Raw genomic sequence first — 23925 nt, 5'->3', positions numbered from 1 at the left:
TCTCTGAGGAAGCTCCTCCTGTGCAGAGAAATGCCAGGTCGTGAGGTTCCGGGGTCGAATTGCATAATGCTCCTACAGTTACAGTCTTGTGAGAGACAAATTTGTGTTTTTCTCCCCAGGCTGTGCTCTTCCCGTGACAGCCTACGATAAGAACGGGTTCAGGATCCTCTTACACTTTGCCAAGGAGTGCCCACCGGGGAGGTCAGATGTGCTAGTTGTGGTGGTGTCAATGTTAAACACAGCACCTCTTCCTATTAAGAACATTGTACTGCAGGCTGCGGTACCAAAGGTAGGGACCCGCAGACCCGATGGTATGGGGATCCTTCTTGGAAACAATGCAGACTCAGGAGATGGGTGTGAGCTCTGGAACTCGGACATGACATTACAGTGCTATCTTTTCTTGGGCCTCTCGACTCTTTCTGCTTCCAAGTGTCACTAGTGTGAGCAAAGAGTCCTAGAAGAGAGGAGAGATGGTTTCTTTATATCCTAAGTAACATATAGCAACAGAAACTGCTGGTAGAGCGCATGTTCCCCCTGCCGGGTAAGGTCAACTCAGCTTTACTTTTGTGTGTGCACTAAGCTGGCATCAACTCAGTGGCAGGGCTGTTCACACACACTAAACTCCATCCTTGAGTCTGCAGGGGTTTGAGCTTTAAAAGTCGACTGACACTACATGGAAAAATGTTCCATTCTGGCCCCACCTATACTATAACCATAGAGACGTCAGGGAACCAGTTAAAACTTGGCTAATAATTGTGGTGTAGATGAGACCTACTCATGTCCCTGTAATTGGGTGAAAAGCTCAGCTTCCTGATAGTGAGATCAGTGAATGGAATAAATGCTCAAATGGTGGGTTTAAATCCCATTGAAAGGGACATTTAAAATTAAACTGAACAATTGACCAGAAAATATACAATAGGGAATAATCCTGTCCTGGGCAGGAAATGAACTAGAAGATCTAACAAGACTTTTCCTCTTGTCTTCTCTGATCACACTGGGGCAATGATCCCACGTTCTGAAGTCCCTCCTCCACCAAAGTCAGAGCGGGTTGTTCAGCAGAATATGAAGGGTGGGGGCTTCTAAAATGCAGATGCACGAAGCACATGAGGGGTCCAGTTTACAGAAGGGAATTGAAAGATCTAGAGCCCCACAGGCAGTAGCTCTTAAGTCATGTTTTTAAAAAGGGGAAGGGATGAAATGAGACAGTTTCAAGGGCTGATGATATTTTGCACTGTGCCCTGGGAGAGGTTTCAGTGTGAGCTTTTGATCTTTTCCCCTCTCTAGTTTTGGATGACTGATTATAGTTTTGAAAATCAGCTCAGAGCTTGGTTATGTTCTGTTTGCATTGGCTAGGGAATGTACATTAAAATCTTTTCAATGAGATGCCTGTGCTAGAAAGGTGCTGTCATGGTTTTCCTGGCCAGTGAATTATTTCCATGTTGGTTTATTTTGCATGTTACTGTATGCTCAGTATAGACTGGGCTTATCTGTGTCTAATGCTCCTCCCAGATGGACACTTGCTCATTTACACAGCTTGGGCATGCAGCATTACTCTTCCTGGTCTGTGCATAAATCCTTCGTTACCCCAGTGCCGGTCATGGTCCCTGAGGGTTCCTTTTGTTTCACGTTTGCAGTCCATGAAAGTGAAGTTGCAGCCACCCTCGGGTACAGAACTTTCTCCATTCAACCCCATCCAGGCACCAGCTGCCATCACCCAAGTCATGCTGCTGGCAAACCCTATGAAGGTGAGAAGGGCTCAAAACTTCAGCAAAAGTGACTTACCTTATTGTTGTTTTACGAATTTGATGAGGATCAAATTCCACATGGGCTTAGACTGAACATTTGTACAAGCATGATTGTTTGTCCCCAAAGACTAATTAGCCTGGAGTGCTGTCCTGAGGCAGAGTGAAGTTAATCATTGCAGAGGAGTATGTTGGCATGTTAGCAGTATCTCACCTTGGGAACAGGGAGTAAGGGGAGGGAGAGATGGACTGTGCTTTTGCCTCTCTCCACAGCAATCCCTCTAAATCAGTCCTGTACAATTCCCCGTAATGTTAACACTTCAGTGAATTGGAATATAAATATTGCACTTACATTTCAGTGTGATACTTGAGCCAGTTTTTTACTTGTGAGCTAGGTCTGAAGCCTAAGCCACCGGCAGCAGAGCTGATGCATGTAACTTCGCTTCGTGGGGCCCCCTCTGGCATGGAGCCCCGGGCAGTTGCTCTGCTTGCCATCTCCTAAGGCTTTGCAGTTGCAACCCCCTAAATCCATCCTGTGACCCCACCTGGGGCTGCGACCCCCAGGTTGAGAAACACTGATTTAGATGAGTTGATGTACCCCCTGAAAGACCTGAGTACCCCTGGGGGTACATGTGCCCCTGGTTGAGAACCACTGTCCTAGGGCGCATAAGAACCTAGCTGAAGCTATTTTGGAACCATTAGTCATTATCTTTGAGAACTCATGGAAGATGGGTGAGGTCCCAGAGAACTGGAGAAGGGCAAACACAGTACTTTTAAAAAGGGGAACAAAAAGGACCCAGGGAATCCTAGACTAGTCAGCCTAAATTTGATACCTGGAAAGATACTGGAACAAATTATTAAACAATCAGATTGTAGTTACCTAGAGGGCAATAGGGTTATAAGAAATAGCCAGCATGGGTTTGTCAAGAACAATCATGCCAAACCAACCTAATTTCCTTCTTTGACAGAGTTACTGGACTACTGGATGGGGAAAGCATTAGACATGATATATCTTGATTTTAGTAAGGCTTTGGACACAGTTCCACATGACATTCTCATGAGAAAACTCGAGTAATGTGGTCTAAATTAAATTACTGTAAAGTGGGTGCACAACTGACTGAAAGACTATACTCAAATGGTTCGCTGTCAAACTGGGAAGGCTAATGGGATACAACAGGGGTCAGTCCTGGGTCTGGTACTAATCAATATTTTCGTTAATGACTTGGATAATGGAATGGAGAGTATGCTTATAAAATTTGCATACGACACCAAACTGGGAGGGGTTGCCAGCAGTTTGGAGGACAGGATTAGAATTCAAAATGACCTTGAAAAATTAGAGAATTGGTCTGAAATGAACAAGATGAAATTTAATAAAGACAAGTGCAAAGTACTACACTTAGGAAGCAAAAAGCAATGGGCTTAATCTGCAGTAAAAGAGATTTAGGTCAGATATTAGAGAAAACTTTCTAAAAGGGTAGTTAAGTCTTGGAATAGGCTTCTAAGGGAGGTTGTGAAATCCTCATCAGTGGAGGCTTACTTTTAAGAACAGGTTGAAAAAACATCTGTCAGGGATGGCCTAGGTTTACTTGGTCCTGCGTCAGTGCAGGGGGCTGGATTTGATGACCTCTTGCGCTCTCTTTCAGCCCTACATTGCTAGGATTCTAGGTTCAGAGCCTGAATTCAAGTATTCTTTTAATTATTCAGATAACCTAGACATCTGCTACTATTTTTGAAGATTATAGTAAAAGTGGCATTTACAGCCTCAGCTAAAAAGTGTTAAGATCCCACGGTACAAAGATCATGGGGTTTTGTTGGATTTCTTTATAGAAACTTACACTTTGTGGAACATGTAGAAAAGCTGTGTAGCCAGGGGAATGCAGATTTCAGTTCCCCCTAGTCATTCTAAGGAATATGAATTTGTCAGGTTTTATCCTTCCTCTACATTCTGCAGTGTATTGCTTAGTTTTGAGACTTCATACTTTTCTAGCAGTACTAAAGCATGTGTTTAGTAGGATCACTGGGAAGCAGCTGAACTGCAAATGCTGGTCAGTGTATACAATGAATCTGTATTGCATTGTAAGTGCTTTTCTCCTGCTGTTTCACTCCAAGAGATGGGCCTCTCATATTTACAAACTAAAGAATCAATAAATCAGCCTTAGTAAGTGTCCAGAAATGCTCCATTAACATATGCTGGCCCCTTCCCACATATGGTGTGTCCAGACAGCCGCTGTGGGCTCTAAAATGTTATTACAGTGGAGTGTGTCATATGGGAGCACTGCCATGGTTCTCCTGCTACTTCTAGTTCCATGGCCTTCCTGCTCCATGGGAGGCTGCTATTTTAATATCTTGTTTTAATTCTTCCTTGCAGGAGAAGGTGAGGCTGAGATACAGACTGACTTTCACTTTGGGACACCAACCCAGCACAGAGGTTGGGGAAGTGGATCAGTTTCCCCCAGTAGAGCAATGGGGGAATCTATGACCCAGCGAGACTGCCACAGTCTCCATGACAGGACCAGGCAGGGATCCCAAAGGGACTGGAATGAATGTGACGTGGAAGGGGCACACATGCTATCCACTGGTGATGTTTAGCTTCGTTTACATGTCCTGACCACTCTGCTTGTAGCTTTAGTCCGGAATGTTTTACCTCGGGATGAAGTGGTCCAGGGGCATTTATTGCCAAGAATAAACTGAGTGGCAGCCAGTGAGAGTCTTTGCTGGCTGCTTTATCTTGGCCTTGGATGAATCTGGGTTAATCTTCCACTTTAAACTTGAAATGACGGTGTTCTGGAAGGGAGACCTGTAGCCAGAAGGGGATTGGTCGGCTTACTCCCTTTGCTGTTGTCCAGAGTTGGGTAATGATGCTATCCTGAGTTTCCTCAGTGCAGAACCCTAACGTCTGTGCCTGGTCTAAGGCTTTTACCTCCTCGATGCCAGAGCTGAACCTGCTATGCATGTCGTGCAGTAACCACTGGCTCCAAGATGGGAGGGCTTTTTACAGTCAAATGACACTTCACAGCCCCTTCCGTTTTTCTCCCCAACAGTCAGCCGAAGCCAGTGCTGCCAATTCAGATGGTAAATGCACATTGTGTGACTCTCTCTTTAGTTTGCTACCTTTTATTTTATACTTCCAGCTGCCTCTGCACTCTCTCTCTTCCAGGCAGCTGGTGCTAACGTTTGTACTTACATGGCTGTACTGATTTTTCTACCTTCATCACATTCCCTGGTATGGGGGAGAGGAAATGTGAGTAATGAGGTAAAACCAACAGGGTCAAAAGGCTTCAGTTGTCCTTGATCAAGCTGGGTCGCACAGGATGACAACTACAGCGCAACAGTCTCAGTGCAACCACTAATCAGGTGCAGAGACTGAGACCAGGGGTTTGGAGAGATGCCTCTAATTCCCCTCCTGCAGGCAGTATTATCGTTGAATACTGTGTTCTCTTGAAAAGACTTAGGAATACAAGATGTAAATAATAGAGTTATAGGACATATAATTATAAGTGAGCAGATTGATGAAGGGAAGGCAGGATCCACTGGGCTGTGATGGTGCACATTCTGGGTTTATTACCCTGTTTTATTTGTTCCCAGTATTAAGTGGCTAAGTGCAATTGTCTCTACAAGGGGAAAACCCTGCTCTGCTGGAAATCCACTGTATTTTAAATCATGGGGCTCAGACAAGTGATCCCTCTCTCTCCACTAATTAGGAGACTTAGTTCAATACACTGAAAGTTTGATTCCAGCAGTCCCTCCCCCCACTCTTAATTTCAAATTTAAACAATCCGTCAGAGACCTTTTAGCAAAATTGTTTTAATGAAGCATCTTTTCCTGTTTTAAATCTGTAACCTTACACTCCTGTGAAGACCGCATATGGGCTAGCTGTATGGAAACTAACTACACTAGACTAAGTATTTCTAGCAGTGCTCCTACGGTCAAACAACAGCTCTTAAACGGTGAAGGGAGGGGTCAGGCTGACTGTCCACAGACTCAGTACGACATGAAAATACTGCAGTCTATGATAGGACGAAAGCTAAAATGAGGAAGTGCTGCTGGCTTTAGTGGAGGTTATAAAACCCATTCCTGTAAGTAGAGCTCATAATTCTTTCTGGTCATTTTATGCTTTCCACTGTGGCTCTATCTGTTTTTCTTCAGAGTATTGAGAAATAAGACCCCCGAGAAGTGAAAGACACAGCAGACTCAGACCCATTGCCCTGACACAAAGGGGGCACTAGACATTGTAAGGTAGTGTAGCCGTAAAAATCCAAACTCAGCTTGCTAAGTGCAAAGGCTGGTTTGGGGCTCAGGACCAACACAGTGGGCTTTTCAGTTGTCTTTAAGTGAGTGGAAGATGTTCTCGGCTGCTGAAAGAAAGCAGCAGCTGTGTTCTTAAACTGATGGAAAGAGGCGGAAAGCAAGGAAAGTTCTTTCTCCTTCTAACATGGGTCTCACTGGCATTGTAGACAATACATCTAGGGGCTTTGCTTAGATCATTTAAGTCTGCCCAGGTGCTGTAGCGTATTGTTAGGGAGCAGGTTTCACTGCTTTAGATGCCTACAAGTGACTCTCACTGTGACTTTGAGGAAATCAGAAGAGCACAAGTGCTTTCTGCAGCATGGCTTCATCCTCCTGGTTAATGGCACTGCAATGCCCATGCTGTATAGTCAAAGGGAAAGATACCATAGTCTCACTGCGTGGAAATGTATTGTACAGCTTTGGAAATTAAACTATTTATGAATGTTACTTGTTCATAGGTTGAGATTGCAGCTACATACTGAGCAACTGTACTGTAAATATGTATGCAATACATTTGTTTTGCTGCATGTTAAATAAACTTTTCCCTACTTTGCTCTGTGTGTGACCTTTCATGACCAATTGGGGAGTAGGTTGCTGTTTTGTGGAAGCCACGAGACAATCCACTAAGCAAGAGGTGGTGGTGTCAGCTACAATAAAGCAGTTTGGTTTGAAAGGCAGAAATTCAGTTCGAGCTATAGGAGATGACACAACTGAAATGGTAACAGAGGCAAATGTTACATTTGTTTAGTGACCTGACTAACCACATAGGTAACATTGGCAAGCATCCCACTGCAAACTGACTTGTTGCAACCAAACCCTTCATAGGAATCCAAGGGCATAGAATGAATGTCGGGGCTGTTTATTGCTAAAGGAATGGGGAATGGGAGGAAACTTCCTACATGCTCACGGTCTCATTTGCAACAACATTTAGAGAAGACAAGCAACACTGGCAGAAGAACAATGAGCTAGAAATATGCAAAACAAGACATTTATTTAGAAAAGCAGCTGGTTTTATATACAGTATGCCACAGAGTTACTTCAGTAGCCCATTCTCATGATCCTTCCAATGTGCCCTCTTTGACAATGGCTCGGGCAAGGTTTCGTGCAAGAGCGAGTCTCAGAATTTCCACCTTGGTGGTCTCAATGTCATCACCCTAGAAACAAGAATAGTTTTAGGGAGACTTGCTTCCCCTTTCCCGTACCATCCCCATAGCATCATTATCCAACTGATCTCAGACCAGGATTACCTGGAGTTTCTGGTTGTCTGTCTTTCCAGCTGTCAGGTCTTCTAAGCAGCGCATCAGTTCGTATGTCTGCTCTGCTGAAAATATTACCTGTGGGAAAGAGACTTTGCGTAAAACATTAACCACTTACCTAGGGGACCAGAATGAACAACTCTGCAGGGATAGGTCAACAAGAGGAGAATGCTTCTGCACGCCTATGATTCCATTTGGACCACACAACACCTGGTAAGTCAGGGGACTTGCACTTGTGAGGCTGTAATTTTCTGGCTGGATCTTAAGCCAGAAGGATGCACCCTGGAAAATCCCACATTCAAGCATCAAAAGCAACTGGGCAAGCCTGTGGTGAGCCTAAATCCTTAACCGTACATTGAACCTGCTATTTTGAAAAGAGGGCTGAATTTTAGTGCTGATTTACACCCCTATCCCCCATCACCTGCAATCCTATTGTAAACAGAAGGATTGCACATGGTATACCTGAGAGATTGTTTTAAGTGCCTCTACAGCCTCCAGGCTACCCCTGGACATGACTTTCACATGGCCACACATTTCTTGAACAGCCAAATGTAACTCATTTGCTTGAGAAGCATGGAGAATCGCTGGTGTACTTTGTCCGAGCCAGGAGGGATGGGTAGAGGGTGTTTTGAGATACCTTGTCAGATTTGTGTGCTGTACACCTAGTTCCATTCAGGTGTACACACAGACACAAAAAAAAAGGGGGTGTCCTTGGGTCAACAAGTATGGTTGTGGTGTTGTATCGGAACCACACATTCACCTCTTTCTGCTCCAGGAGGGGAAGAGCATCAATCAGCAGGGTCATCCAGAAGGAACACGGAGCAATACGAGCAGTCATCAGCATCAGGAGCAGCTTGGCAGCTTCAGAGAACCGCGTCTCACCATACAGCCGATGGAATTCTCGGTACTTCCCTGTGTGTGTGGTGGGGGAGGGGGATAAAACATGTTAGCTATTGTCAGAAGAGCCCATGCCTTGGTTACAAAAAACTAAGTATCAGGATTGGCCTCTATGAAGTCTGTGGAAATACTTATATGGGAGGGGGATTGGGCCCCTTGGCAGGCCTGGGCTAAGGAGAGAAGTTGGAGTCTTGTGCTTCCTATACATCAAAATAGCTTAATAAATACGGGGTGAGGAGAGAAGGAAAACTCCTTTTCTGCTATTTACCACTTGAACCTGCTTCCAGGACTTCACCCCAATTTTATTCAGGGCAGTTCAGTGAGTGTGGGAGCAGTATCTTTCAGAATAGCTCAGAGAATAGTTTTAAATCAAACACATTCTGCCAGTCACCATATAATTTAAAGGTGGCCTGAAAGGGAAGAAGAGGGCCTCTGCCCTGCGTACTAGCTTTAGAAAGTAACAAGGTGTGACAGGCTTTCTGTAAAGCTTTTCTTTTTCTGATTGTTATATTGGAAATGTAGCTGTTTGTTAACCTGGAAGTCTCTGAATCCCCAGAAACTGGTTAGGATGACACCTAGGAAGTGAAATGGTTAATTGAGGAGGGAAGGGATTTCATCCAAAGACGGAGAGGTTACCACAGACAAAGATTTGGAGCCACCAGGGGAAAGAAGTTGTACATATGCAAAGGAAGCAGATGGAGCCATTCTGGTGGTGTTTGGCAGAGGGCCAACCCCATAGTTCCTATGTGGGGTCAAGTCCTCACTGTGAGCTTGGAATTGCCATGCTGAACAAATGGAGCTGCAGAGATGCACTTTGGATACCACATGGGCAAGATAACAAGTGAAAGGGGGTTGCCTTTGTGTAGACGTAGGAAAATCCCTGTATGTTTTCCAAATTCTGGTCACGAACTCCTCCCAGAAAGCCCACTAGACAGGGCAACAGCTGGGAAAACTTAAAACTTATTTAGTTAGATTTTAGTTTAGATTTATAAATCCCACAGCCCTAGACAGGGCCCAAGCATAATTTTTTCAGGCCCAGTACAAATTTGTAACATGGGCCCCTCCCACAGTCCCACACATACAATCTCATGAGCCATGAAAAATTTGAATTCTGAAATTACTGTTACATATTCTACATTTCTGAAAAATGTCCCCTCCCCCCCTTTGCTATTTTTGTTTAACATAACACCCAGCTGGAGAGTCCTACAAGTTTGCTGACAATTTGGAACTTTTTGGTCATTATAAAGGGATTATATCCTATCAATGTCTTGATTTTTTTTATTCTAATGAACCAATGTGACTGCAAACATTTTATAATTAGGCCAATTAACTTTAAAGTTTTATTTTTCTGGCCTTTTTCATTGCAAAATCATTAATTAGCCCCCCATAGTCAATTTCTCTTGCAAGTTCACACTGAATAGACAAGATAGCTAGGTGGCTTAACCATTCGTGCCCCATTGTAGAACGCCTGCAGTTTTTGATGAGTGCTAGCTTGCTGAAACTTCTTTCAGCTTCTGCCACAGTCACTGTGCAAAAAATCTGTAGGGCTATGCACACTTCACTGAAAATTAGCTGCAGTTGTTTTTTGTAAGTCATTTTTTCCTCATGGTAATGGGGGTTGCAGCCTGAGCTGGGCCCCCCAGGGCCTCTGGTAAAGTGTACCCTTCCCCCCATCCCATGTGGGGGCCTGGCCCTAGACTGCCCTGCACAAACTGCTGTGGAACATCACAGACCTTCTGTCAATGCAGTCTGAGGTGAAACAGTCTGCCAGCAGCCAGACAGCGACATCCCAAACCACCTATAGTAATTTGCTCTCCCAGTGGCATCTGTAATGGACTCAGAATGTAAAGGGAGAATGGAGAGAACCAGTAGCAGCTCCAGAGACATGGTTGCAGATTCTCACCAAGAAACGTCAGCCGATCACTGAGCAGCATAGAAGGGCCCAAGTTATCGATAAGGTCCAGGTCTGAGAAGCTGCCCCTCTCACAATAATCCTGCAGGAATCTAGGGGGAAATGGCACATATGGAGGTCAGAGGAGACTGTGTCCACCAGGTTCAGCCTATGCTTCCCACTCTCTTCACAGAAGCTTTATTACCCAACTTCATTCTGTTTTAAATTACCCTCCCAAAAAGCCAAAGCCATTCCATGGAAGTGGGGTCCATTCAGATATTAGTGTGCATGTTTAATACACTCCTCTCTACCCCCTTTAGTGTGGTGGTGGTGGTTCAGGATATTTGAGGTCATCAGGTTTTGTTTTTAAAAGCCAAGGTGGAAGAATAGCAGCCCAGCAAGCAGGTCTGATGCAAACTAGTGCATAAACAGCTCTGAGATCATAACAAAGGCTTTGTTTTTCTCCTGCACAGAAGAGTTGATGAGCACCAGGGGCAAATGAGTCCTAAAAGTTTTTCCATTCGAGCCTTTTGTTATGCTGCTGCCTTTAAGTGTCTGCTTCCTGTGCTGGTTCTCTTCCACATTCTGTTCAAGTAAATATAAGTCCCACCCATTCCTAAACCAAGAAAAAATAGCAACCCTTTCTCACGTTACTCAACCTCAAATGTTCAAGAATAAGACCTGGCACTCTATAGCAGTGTTTTCCAAACAAGTGGGTTTTGGGTAGGTTCTAGATGGGTCACAGGGTGCTAGGCAAACATACTTCTAGCCCCATGTGGCGGGAAGCCTAGGGAGTGTAGGTCGGAGACCAAGCCCACCCTGCAGTCACCCCACAGTGCAGCTCCTGTCCCATGGGGCAGGGCCCAGCTCTGGGACACTGTGACCTGGCACGGAGGATTGCAGTGCCACTCAGGTGGGGCCCAGCCGCCTGTGATTAGGACTGCAATGCCAGGGCAGAGGGTGCATATATGTAATGGTGGGTCACACAAAAAAGACAAAATCCAATTGGTGGGTTGCCTTAGAAAAAAGTTTGGGAACCACAGTTCTAGAGCATCTTCTACCCAAGGATCTCAAAGTTACAATCTAATCCTAACTGAGACACAGGTACTTGCCCTGTTCCCCCCAGTGCTATAAAAAATGAGGCACAGATATTTGATATGACTTGTCAAAGAGCACACAGGAAGCTTATAGCAAGTCAGAAATAGAAACCAGATCTCCTTTCTCACAGGCCTGTGCTCTAACTAATAGAGCATTCCTCCTTCTCCTTTAGAACCCCCTCACCGCTCACAGGATTAAGAACTGAACAGTTTATTCAGTTCAAAACTAGGATCTCTGTGAAATAAGGTTAACTTCCTCTGCTACCTAAGATTAAGTTGATCTGTAGGCTGGTTTATCTCCCTATTCTTGGTCTCTCGGGATTGAGAAGGTGAGGGGGAGCGCTAAAGAAAAGGGAAATGGCTAGGAAAGGAGGATGTTGCAAGTATTGCACAATCGTTTGTCTCTGAAGAGTCAAGGATTTAATTCACTAGCATAGATGCTGCACTAGTTTGTCCGAAGGGGAGGGAGGTTCTGTTCTAAGAGAGATTATCTCAGTTATCCTTCAGAAGAGCCTTCTCAGGACAGTCCTTCCCTACCCCCACCATTAATGCAATGTCTCTAAAGGGTTAGCTTCAGTTTAGAGAGTAACAAAGACCTACCTGTCTGATATGAGTGTAGCAAATGCTGCATCCTTGGCTCGGATGCTCCAGGACAGCGCTGAGCCTAAGCGATTGTTCCGCACAGCTTTCATGGCCATGATTTTACAAATGCTACGAACTTTAGGGTGAAGTGGGGAGAAGAGAGAAATGGAGAATCAGTTTTTAATAGTTACACCCAGGTCACTATAAGGGAATTAAATTTCATGAAGAATCAGTCACCTTGTTCATACATCTGTCTCTGCTCACAGATCCTCAGCACCTTGAGGGCTTTTTGCTCTGTGTTGAGAGGGATTCGTTCGATATGAAGCTCCAGGTAAACTCTGCCATACTCTGGACAATGATCAAAATAATCAACCCCCAGCTGCCACAGGCTACAGAAGAAGGGAGAGAGGTCAAATGTTCCTTCTCAGGAGGAACTCTCAATTAAGCTCTTTATTTTAGCCACAAGAGGGATCTGAGTCGGGATTAAGAACAGTAACACACTGTAGGAGACTCCCTGGTTAGGTCACTCATCTTTGAGACTTAAATTGGCTTTTATTTTTTAATCTAGTACTGATGCCTATCATGGCCGCTCTGGAACACACCCACCCGCACCAGCTGCTCTGCGCACTTGAGACTGCAGGAATAACATGTTTTACTTGTGACATTTATAACTAGAAAAGACAAAGCACTAACAATACGGTATAGGGTCTTGTGGGAATCAAAGATCACTTCCTGCTTTAACTCATGGTTCTAGCAGAAGTCCAAAAGCTTTGTCAAATAGCATGATCAATATCCCTTCCCATAACAGGAGCCACTTAATTGTCCTGCCTTTCACATCATTAACATGAAGGTTTCTCTTCTGTTGCCCAGTGGTAGCCTGGTATGTGAAAGCAGGGAAGGGGTTGCTACCTGTGATGGGAAAAAAGCCCTGAAGCATACTCCAACAGGAGGAATTCACGCATATTGGATCCGAAACTGAAACAGAAAAGCAACATTTTAATCATAACATATGCTCAGACTACTTTGCCATTACCTGTTTTATTAAGTGTCTCACACAGTCCAGTCTACAAGTTTTTTTTAAGAAGTCCCTAAAAAAGTCCATTTTTCTACATCCCATGCACATCAAGGATTTTTCTAAAGGGGGATCCTTCAGTACACCCCCATTAACAGCTACAAGGTTGTAGCTCAATGGAAAGACACTGCTGAAGCCATTGTTAAATGCTTTTCATTTACACAGTACATTTCATCCCAGAGAATCTCAGGGTGGGTTACAAACTCCACTGAAAATCAGTCACCTCTTGGGAGGGACATAGCAGCTGTTTAATAGAACTCTGCAGCTAATAATTTAGAAGAGGCTTTAGTCAACTAAAACTGCAAGAGGAATTTAGGTAGAATTCAATAAGTCAAATTTAAATTTAGCAAATGCAAGAGGATTAATACTCCTACTTCATTCAAAATGTGTCACAGGATCTCTAATAACCAGTCAGTCAGTTATACTTCATCTAGAAAAACTTCACTGCCATCAGCATAGCAGACCCTAACATCACTCTTAGGTGCTGGTTCAGTATTGACTCAGGGATGTGGCAGGTTGGCATTCTTTCCAGCACATCACTTCTTGCAGCACCTGGATTTTCCTTTTTATTCCACAGGGTTTCACTGCAATATACAGAACAGCCCCTCTTTCTGAATCTCTGATATGTGGTTCTTCATGAAAATACCACACTATCTTTCTATCACCACCCCTTGGTTCCTATCTGTGGCCTCTGGACACACTGAGTAAACAATACAAAGAGGCACTTACTACAGATTGTGAGACTGTAGGAGTTTGCAATGATCCAACAGGTCAGTCAGATGAGCCACAAACCACCAGTTGCTCAGGGCGATGCTGCATTTGCAAAAAAGCAAAGGAAAAAAATAGCCTGTAACTGACAAGTGACTCGTTGTGTTTTCTGAAGACGTCTCTTGATGGTCATAGAAGCAATACATGCCCTAACCCAGCAGGCTTGCAGATGAGTGACACTCTAAGATCACAGACCAAATGGAATGGTCTTTTCAACTGCTGTCTGCCTTACGTGTTCTTGCCAAAGTCTTTAAAAGGCTGATCAGAAAGGCTCAATCCTTATTGTGCGTACATATATCCACATGCAGACAGACTCCTCTCCCGAATACGTAAGAGATCCCAGCTTCCTGCTGGACCAAGGGCACAGAAACAGTGCTATATAACCAAAAAGTCAAAGTTTTACTAAAACTCAACCTGCATTCTTTAATCACTTGATGGATCTCGAACTCAAAGGCTGCCATTAAGATGCTGTCTAGAGGCTCAGCACTGCTCTCTCCTCCTAGGAACAGGTCCAGGCTAGACTGTGGAAGCCCCAAAAAGACAAGACACGTTCAATGCAAAGGGCCACAGGGACAGTGCAGGAGAAGAGATTTGGCTGCATCAGCCTTATCTAAACCATTTTGGGAAACAAACTGGGGGAGAGGGGAGATAAACAAAAAAAAATAAAAAATGGATTGATAAGGTCAAACAGGATTCACCTCCATTTCCCTAGAAAAAGATTCAACACTACGAGGTAAAGAAATTAGCACAGGTATTTGCAGTTTGCCCTATTCAAGCAGAAACTGAACCAGTTCTATGACACACTGAAAACTCCTGGTCAGCTGCAAATTTTTCACTCATGGCACATGTTTGGAACCCCCTGTAGGTTGCTGATCCACTTTCAAACTCTGCAGGAAAATCACAGAGTTATCTGGACCCTATAAAGTTTCAGCCCTCCCAATGTGGTTTTGAATGCAGTAACTCCAGACTCACCTGTGCATAGAAGCGAAGTTCCACTGGCTTCACAGTTGGATGGGAGTACACAAGTCGGGTCACCAGAAAGTGGTACCAAGTAGTCATGAGCTCCTTCTTCTCCAGTATGGCACTCTCATCGCCCAGCAGGATCTAGCAAGAAAAAAAAAAAAAAAGCTTCCGTAAGCCCTCAAAGATTCACATCTTCATTACTAGTTTCCTTCCTTTTAATCCCTTAGCTCTGATTCTCTAGACATCACTCCCACTGCTAACAGGACATGCAGTCACCAACAACTTAATGAAAACCAAATAACTAAGATGAAAAGTACAGCATCTCTTGGGCATGCCATTGACCAAAACATTGTATTGAGGGAACAGTCTGAGCTGATGGTAACAACTTTGCACTTATGATAGCAGATTTCAGCAAAGAACTTCAAAGTGTTTCACAAACAGCTGATAAGGCTTCAAAACCTGCCTGTGAGCTCAGTTCTATAACCAGCATTACTGCCTGCCTTACGGATAGGTGAACTGAGGGGAAGCAATTTGCCAAAAAGTCTCAGAGTCCAACACTCTAAATTTCCTGCCTTAACCAGCAGACCACGTAGCATACCAACATTGCCTGTGTCCCCAAAGTAGCACTCCCAATCCCCAAAGGATGGCTACGGGTGCCTTCAAATCTGTGCCCATAACCACCTCCTTTCCCAGCCACAACACACCTTGCAGATGGACTCCATGTGGGGATTAGAAGCAAAGGTCCCATCCTGGAGGTACCGCTGACATTCTTCATGCCAATGCTGCCATTTCAGTTCCATCTCAGTCAGTGTCTGGGTGTTGCCAAGCTGAACATGGAAGATACGTGCACATGATAAAGAAATGATCATCTCTACAATTGTCATTTAGTGCGATTCTCAAACAAGCCTTTCATGATGCAAAACCAAACACTAGCCCCCGGCAAGAATTATGATGTATGCTGCCACCAAACAGCTTTTGAAGCTTTGTCGTCATCTTATCTTTTAACAAAGGGACAGAGTTTACAGGAACCCACAGGGGACCGCAATGCAGCATCTGCCACCTTTTTGCCACGAAAAGACCACTGCAGCATGTGCAGAGATGGAGATGTGCGGATGAAGTTCTCTGGGAAGCTGTATAAGAGCTGTCAATAGGAACAACCTGAAGAACAGGAAAATGTACCTCCCTTCACAGTGTTGAGTCAGAACAGGAATCACCATCAAGGCCATGCTGCCTTTTAACATAACATGCTCTGCTCCCTGCAGATGGGTCTTTTGGTTGTTGTAGAACATGAACGTTACTGCCAGAAGGCATCCAAATTGAGACATTTTAGTGATCAATAGGCCAGGATGTTATGATATAGTGGCCCACAGGAGAGCTGACACAGACTGGACAACAAATGCCACCCCCACTACAGACTACTGCATGCATGATTTCCCACTGGAACTGTGTAAGACAACAGATGCGTACACTAAGAATGGGCATCTTCTTCATCAGGTCATCCAGAATTTTGCACATGCCCACTGACGTAGGGTTGGCACTGGCTTCCTTAGAGAGTAAGTGCCGTGCATCATCCATCCGGCCCTGCAGCACAAAGATGTCCACCTGCAAAAAACACCACAGTCCGTGAGCACCAAGCAGAAGTAACACTCAGAAACCACCTTTATACAGAATCAGATCACAGGTGAATTTTAACGGAGTTTTGGCTTAGGAAAGCTAGAGGAACTAGAAGTGCTTAAACTACAGATCCTGTTCACTCAAATGCTCACACAGCCCAAGCCCCCTGCCACAGGTGAATGGCCCCTTTAAGAGGGCGGAGAGTCCATGACTCCTCAGCTGCTTCCCAATTGGTTTTAAGGGCACCTGAGTCATATAAATGGAGGGAGAGGAACAGTGGAAGAGTCATTCAGGAAAAGGGCCTGGGGAGGAAAGACAAGATCCAGACAGAAACAGGAGTAGCAGAGGAGAGCTGGTCTAGAGAGCCAGTGGGAAGAACTCAAGGTGAAGCACGTTGTTGGTGAGGACTGGCTAAAGCTGGGGAACCCCGGCTGAGTTACAGGACAGTTCATGCAAAGGAACCAGTGGAAGAACCAGTCTTCATTAGGAGAAACCAAACCAAAAATAAGAAGTTGATGCTGGAGGTTGGATCCCAGGAGCAAGGGCAGGACTCACGGGCATGGAGGCCAGGGTGAGTGAAACACGATGGGAAGACCTGAGTGGAGGACTGTGGGAAACCAAGCCCAGAACAAGGGGTTGGTCCTGGAGGAACATTCCTTGAGCTGGGGTAGAACTCACAGGCAGGGAGGCCTGCATGTGTGAAACACTGCTGGGAGTACTCCCAGAAACCTGACTTGGGGCTATCAATCAAGTGTCATGGGAGAGAGGTGACTCTGGGAATTCTCAGATGAATAGCCTGGAAAGTGAAGCTCTGGAACAAGGGTGAAAAGACTGAGAGAAGACTAGAGATGGACTCTCACTCAAGAGGGTGAGCTGGAAATGATGTACCAGGAAGGGGCATAAAAAACCGCTGTGTACACTGCTGTGTACACTGGAATTTCAGGGAGAATGATTTTATAATGAAGATTCTGTAGACTATTGTATATGTACAGGAATTAATTATGCCTAGAGGTGGGCTTTTGAATCAGACACAGAGAGACTGTTTCTTTTATGAATGGATCTGTCATGCCAGGAGCGTGCCCCAGGTGGGGTGGCCATATGACATCTCCCTATACTGTGCTGGCCCTGACCTCTATTTTGATCTGAAATCCTCTCTGTGGGTGAGGGTGTAACAATCTTCATGCTTCATCCAGGAATCCTTCCATGCAGATATTAGCAGTTCTGGCAAATGTCAGTTTCTGAGATGCAATCTACTGTACCAAAGCCACTTGTAAGGAAGGAGGGGCACAGCACACATGCAAATGTATAAACTCCTTTGAGGGACAGAACGCAAATTTATTTACTCACGGCATTCCAGAAGTCTTTATGTTTTGATGGATTTTCACTACTCAGAACTTCACGGACCATGCTGTCTACGTCACACACATGAAGACGAACCCAATCGAGGAGGTGAAGCAGGAGATGACCAGCTGTAAGCAGAAAATACATCTCTCCATCAGATCCTTGTGTTAAGATTCTAACATTATTAGTTTCATAATATATTTCCCACAGGCAAAAGCAGAGGACAAGTCTACCTAGTCTTCCAGCTCATTCATAGGATTTGTATCTGCCAACCTCAATCCACACAAGGCCATGGAAGCACAGCTTCCAATAAACAAACTCAGAATTTTACAAACTGAAAGGAGATCTGCTCCTTTTTCTATTTTGCTCCGTGACACAGAGACAAAACAAACTTAATTAAGGTTGCTAGGTAACAACATTGCTTTTTGAAGTGCCTGTGATAAGAAACAACAAGATAATAACTATCATAAGTCTTATATTGCCCACATAATGCATGTAGTTTTGCTCTTCATTTTCCTCTCTGATCTGTTTTCTCTTTGCTGAAAATAAGGAGGAAAGCTAGCACCAGGTAACTCATTTGCTCTCAACAAACCACCATCAAATGGTCCAGTTTAAGAACCTCTCATCTGGAGTATGTGATTGAATAGGCAGCATGTTGACATATTATGACTGCCTAAAAAGCAACTTGGATTGAAATCCTAGGCCAAATTCTGTACTGGTGTAATTCAATTGATGTCAGTGAACACACTCTGAAGTCAATGGAGTTGCACCAAAGAATTTGGCCCTTAATATAAGTGATACTTAGCATTTATATGTAGTTGATGCTTACAAATTTAATAATATTTTGTACTTAGAGGTCATTTATGCTTGAAATTCAACAACCTGAGAAAAAAAAATCTGTTTGATATCCACAGTTCTGAGCCAACTCCAGCTCCACTGTAGTACATAGGAAGGAGAAAACTGGAACATAAGGGAAAGAGGTCTATTTAGGGCACAGTGCAAGATATAAAAGACAATGTATGAGACCAGGAAGCATTAGGGGCAGGGTTTGTTGCCACTTTCTGGCAATAATAGTATGGTTTTTGGAGACATGCCAAGATATGTTCTGATGGGCACTTTATACATTTCTAAACAAATACATACGCAAACAGAAAGCATTTCTATTTTAACCTCAGTATACTCCAATGCTCACCTGGTGCTACTTCAACAAAAAGGATCTCACACAAGTTCCAGATCAGCTCCATTGCAGACAGAATACAGACCTGAGGAACAACAGGTATAGATTTCGTATACAATAATCACTTGTGTTTCCTAACATAGCAACCAAAGAAAGACATTTGAACCACAACATGGTCAGGATCAGCTGTCAAATAGTGACTTTCCTCTTTATCCACTCATCTGTTAAGTTTACTTTTTTGGACAGAAGTGTTTTACTAACATTTCAGAGAAGATCAGTAGCAAAATGAGACAGTGTGTCATATATTTGATTTAGAAAGTTCCAAAGCTGCTTGTAAATTAAAATAGAAAAAATGTCTCCCATCTGTGGTCAACACTAAGACAGTGCAGGAATTCTTTCTGACATTAAAGCTCAGAAATCTTGAGACCTCAACTAAAAGATACAATGTTTATTTTGGTTCTCTAAAGATAACGTAGATCTGAATTAATAATCCAAAGGGCTGGTTCACACTTACCGCACGATTTGGTGGCAGTCGATGGGAGTTACGCAAACTACACAGAGTAGTTTGCTTAACTGACATCGACTGCTCTGCTTCCCTTCTGCATGCTGTTCTCACTGTGCTGAGCCGACGGGAACAGCATTCCCGTCGGCTCAGCGCTACGCTGCTTGAGGGGGTGGACTTACTCAGTCGACTTCCTGATCGATTGGGTAGGTCTCACTGACCACTCAATCTATCAAGAAAGATCGATCCGGCGGCGGCGATTTTGCTGCCGCCAGCCTGAACATAGCCAAAGAAAAGCTGTGACAGAAAGAAAAGGCCAATACCTCAACGTTAATGTTGCTGACAAGATAATGTCACAGCTGGTAATCTTTACTCTTCCTGGAAGATTGTTCCATTATTGCTTCAAATGCACTATTTGAGGGCTCACTATAAGACCCATCAGCTTTTTTGGGGTGAGATATCAGACAGGCAGGATCTAAGAGGGGCTAGGGTATTAGATCATGGTTGGATTTTGTTAGAAGGTGAGTGTGTCTGAGGTCTACAAAATTGGATGTGTATATAGATAATGTCAGAGCACCCAGAGCTCTCAGATAACTCCTACAACTTGTGTCTCTTGTAACATAAGCAACATACTGCTGCCTATATCACCAATGCAAAGACCAATGAAACAGATTTGGAACCTATCACTGTCACAACGCATTTGCCTGGTGAATTTGCTGACAATAGTTTTTTTCAGTTGTGACTAGATTTCACAATACAATATTTGTAAATTACCTGAGTGCTGTGCTGGCAGTGCAGCTCAGGGTCCCGGGTAGAAACTGAGAGAAGAGAGAGAAAGAAGTCAAAACATCCCAAAAATATTTTTCCAGCCCTCTGGTGACACTGCTCAGAAATGAGTCTGTTTCACGTTTGGATTCAGTGATATGTTTGGTCATTCTCCAGTCTCGTTATCATAGACTTTTAAAAGCTCCTAGGTTTTTGCTTAGCATTTTTTATTAATTTTGTATAAGTTCTGATCTTTTATAAGTGTGATAAATGCATAGTATCATTCTGAGAGCTCTGTGAAAAGATGATAAATTCACATGATGTTATATCTGGAAGCAATTTTGCTTGCTGGTCTGTATTTCAACATTGATTGTTTGTGGTAACTGCCCTGCTAAATGTCATTACTACATATATGACATATGATGCTCAATGGTACAAGAGGAGGAGTAGAGGTAAGGAAAAGAGCAAAGTTATAACTAGGAGTGCCACATGCAAGAAAAGCCTATTGACTAAACAGAACAAGGATTGGCACCATCATCAGACTCTGCCTAAAAGTGATGACAAAACAGGGATGTTACACTTGTAATAATGATCCAATATGGTTAACTACTCTTCTGACTCTTTAAGAGTTAGAAGCAGCTTTTCTCAGCAGAGAAGATGAAAGGGAACCCCAAATTAATGGAGTGACAAATAAATACTCTAATCAGAAGCCTGGTATGCTAAGAGGGACAATAAGAATGATTGTTTGAGGCAGTTGGGAGTGGGAGATTACGAAGTATCTTGAGAAATGAAAAGCAGCAGAAATAAAAGTAGGGTAAAAAAGCAAAACATCAGGCTTGTGAAGCAGCTGAAAAGATCAAGGAAGGAATCAAAGATCAGAGAAATAAATTAAAAAGAATAAGAATTAAAGTCAGTGCAAGAGTTAATTCTGCAAATTCAATTAAAAAGTAATGTAAACCTAGGGAAAAACTTTTTGCAAACTGACATGGCAGCTAGGGGGTGAACTGCAATCTCAACGGTTACTGAAATCTGAAAACACTTTTACAGCAGTTATAACAAATTACAATTGCAAAAGTTTTGTTTATGGTCTCAAATACTGTCTGTTTTTTCTTAAATGGAGAAGAACTTACTAGCCACCTGGTGCATGTCCTCCATACAAGCTCTTATGACTGAACGGTAGTTTTTACTCACTCGAACCAATCTGCCAAGAATACAAAGACCTTGTTTAGAGAGATTTATTTATTATTAGCCTGGTGCCTACAGGCTAGTAGGGCCCTGATCCTGCAAGTTTCTCTGCAGAGCAGACCTCTTCTGCACTCTGAAGAATCCAGTTGAAATCACTGGGGCTCCACATAGGCACAGAGATCTGTCTGCACTGAATGATTTGCGGGACTGGGGCCTAATTTTGTAAAACTGATACTGGAAAAATTAGTTACACAATATTACTGAGGATCAGAAGCTGAGAGAATTTCAGTTTCATTATCTCCCTCACTGGATATAGATTTATATATTTGAGGCAGGAAGGGAAGCAATATAGTGGTCCTTTCCGGGACAGCGTTATTATTATTCTTATATCACCTTGCCTGGCCTCCTAACAAGATAATCTATAAATGGCAAACACACCAGTCATAGGGAGTTGCTCTCCTGCCCTCATGTCTACAGATGAGGCAGTATCGGCAGTGAAGGAGACTGGGCACCAATAAAGGGAACAATCAAGATAAGGTATGTTCTTTGATAAATTCAATCAATGAACAACAGGTATGGTCTGTATGAACTGTACCTTCAGTAACTTCAAGCTTACCAACCTAAAGAGATGCACAGACACCACACCATTTGGGAAACAGATCCGAGGGAACCCTTCCCAATCTGCCTTCACCCTCCACTATTAAGTAGCACAGAACAATCTCACTGAATTGTGGGTGACAGAGAAGCTAAAGTGTTCTCTTTTTGTTTCAAAACTATCTAGCATTTCTGTTTACTCACTGTGCTTTCCTTGACTTCCCAGCCAGTTCCTCCTCACTCTTCTGGAGCCCAATGAAGATCCCATGGGATTCATTGAAAAGTTTGCGTAAGATCTGAGAGTACACATCTTGATCTTTACGAACAATGAAAATGTTGGGGCAGCCTGGCCCTTTCTCTGCATGTCCTGAAATGAAGCCTGGAAAGCATAAAATAACAAATGAATGCTACTGCTCTGCAGCATCTAATGCAGATAATCCATCTCAGCCCTATGGGATAATAATATACTTCTGGATTTCAAATGTTAAAGCCTAGAGTAATGGTTCTTAAAATACTAACCCGGAATTTATTTGGTAAGAAGTCTAAGAGTCAGCACAAAAATAGTGCAAGAGGCACAGGACTACTGGATAAAATATCAAACACTAGAAAACTCAATTCCAATAAATAAATAAATCCTAGTAATTTGTGTGTGATAATGAAAATGCAAATCTCTTCAATATATTAATTCCTAAATCTGATCACCTATGTTTTATAAACATTAATGGGACTGAATTCTTCATCAAGCTCTTAGCTGTTTAATATTGCCAACTCTCACACCACTTGGTGGTGTTCTTGAAGCCTCAACTTCTGGAGTCAAATGACTGCCCAATAAGTTTCTAGCTCTCATGCTACAGAATAAAACTTGAAAGAACATGATCTGGGTGGATCCCAAACTCTTGGAAAGGCAAATAAAAAGAACCCCAAGTTTATTTTCCAATATCTCATTTTTAAGCCAATGTATTTGGAGTGTAATTTACAATTTCTGAATACCTGAGGTTGGCAACACCACTGTTAGCTCTGCATTAGTATTCAGTAAAATGAACCAAGATAAACACTCAAGAATGAAAGAAAAATTATCCACCTTCTTTTGCGAACAAAGTTTCACACACCAGCATCTCTCCAGGTCCCCAGTCAAAACACATGTGCCTCCTGTTGGAGTCCACCCCAGGAATCAGCTGTTAGGAAATAAGAGAGTGGGATTGTCAAGCGCGCTGCTGCTCTCCAGGAGACTGGATTCTTCCTTTTTCCCTTTTAGGGTACGTCTCCCCTGCATCTGAGAGTGAGCCTCCCAGTTTGTGCCTACAGGCTTGTGGCAGTGGGTCTGCACTAGCGTGCTAAAAATAGCTACAAAGGCATTGCAGCTCAGGCTCTCAAGCCTGGGGGCAGGAGAGTTGGCTTGAGAGCAGCAGCTCCAACCTGAGCCACAAGGTAAAAGCGACATCTTACACAGCCATGTTTTGCAAGCCCCACTAGCACAGTCTGTCTACTAGGGGCGGTGAGGCTGGCTCCCAGATGCAGCAGAGACATGCCCTCAGTTTTCCCATCTGTAAAACGGGGATAATGACACCAACCTCCCTTGTAAAGCAGGTCGGGATCTCCCGCAGAAGAGCGCCGCGGGGTGCTAGGGTCGTCAGCGCACCTTTTGCGCAGAGGGGGGGGGGGGGGCTCGTTCCTGCTAGGGAAGGGAGACGGGCAGCGAGGCACAGGCACGAGGGCGAAAAGCTGCAGCGAGACACTACAGCTCCCTGCCCCCCACCGCCGCTCCCTCTACCCCAGGGGTTCCCTCACACCCCCACCCCCACTTGCACCCTCCCCAGGGCCCCTGGCAGGGGCTGTGCAGCCTCCCCCCACAATCGCTCTGCCGTACAGTGAGCGGCGGCTCCACGTCCAGCTCCTCCATGTCAGCAGCGGCCGGGCCGGGCCGGGCCGGGGACAGGCAGCGGAAGAGAACCAGCTCCGCCCCCCTCCCGCCGCACCAGATCGGCTGCGCCGCGCGCGCCCAGACTCCACAGACTAGACAGAGCGAGGGAGGAGGGGGAACCCACAGCCCAGTCCCCGCGCCGGGGCGGGCCGGCGCCGTGTAGGTCCCGGTTCGGGGCTGCCTACCGCGATGCCTGTAGCACTCCACTGCTCCGGGCCCACAGTGCTGCAGCTGCGCCTCTCAATCAGCTCCCTGGGACGGGATGGCGAAG

General features: G+C 44.3%; 2 protein-coding genes across 5 annotated transcripts in view; one reads left to right on the top strand and one right to left on the bottom strand.

Annotated features, from left to right (window-relative positions):
* The window catches only part of GGA3 (golgi associated, gamma adaptin ear containing, ARF binding protein 3), a 28422-nt gene extending 21838 nt beyond the window's left edge, over positions 1-6584 (top strand). For both annotated transcript variants that reach the window (XM_067547530.1, XM_067547531.1), the window contains 3 exons: positions 120-289; positions 1635-1745; positions 4111-6584. In XM_067547530.1, the coding sequence (XP_067403631.1) occupies positions 120-289; positions 1635-1745; positions 4111-4221 (392 nt within the window). In that variant the 3' untranslated portion in view covers positions 4222-6584. The remainder of the gene's footprint in view (positions 1-119; positions 290-1634; positions 1746-4110) is intronic.
* A 323-nt stretch (positions 6585-6907) lies between these two features.
* On the bottom strand, positions 6908-23925 carry NUP85 (nucleoporin 85). 3 transcript variants are annotated; one of them, XM_067547533.1, is made up of 19 exons: positions 23840-23925; positions 22815-22908; positions 21938-22112; positions 21085-21155; positions 19964-20007; positions 18703-18772; positions 17517-17638; positions 16023-16157; positions 15260-15382; positions 14565-14696; positions 14007-14113; positions 13554-13637; positions 12662-12727; positions 11990-12141; positions 11771-11888; positions 10086-10186; positions 8046-8197; positions 7277-7363; positions 6908-7183 (listed from the first exon to the last, which is right to left on the bottom strand). In XM_067547533.1, the coding sequence occupies exons 2-19, from the start codon at positions 22873-22875 to the stop codon at positions 7082-7084; spliced, it is 1902 nt and encodes a 633-aa protein (XP_067403634.1). In that variant the 5' UTR covers positions 22876-22908; positions 23840-23925; the 3' UTR covers positions 6908-7081. The 3 variants fall into 3 exon arrangements, with proteins under 3 accessions (XP_067403634.1, XP_067403633.1, XP_067403636.1); XM_067547532.1 differs by having other exon boundaries at positions 23601-23896; XM_067547535.1 differs by lacking the exon at positions 23840-23925 and adding an exon at positions 23305-23323.

The sequence above is a fragment of the Emydura macquarii genome, unplaced genomic scaffold (genome assembly GCF_026122565.2).
Source record: "Emydura macquarii macquarii isolate MOO-44397 ecotype Brisbane River unplaced genomic scaffold, CSIRO-AGI_Emac_v2 contig_1230, whole genome shotgun sequence".
Taxonomy (NCBI): domain Eukaryota; kingdom Metazoa; phylum Chordata; order Testudines; family Chelidae; genus Emydura; species Emydura macquarii.
This window is presented reverse-complemented; position numbering and strand designations above follow the sequence as displayed.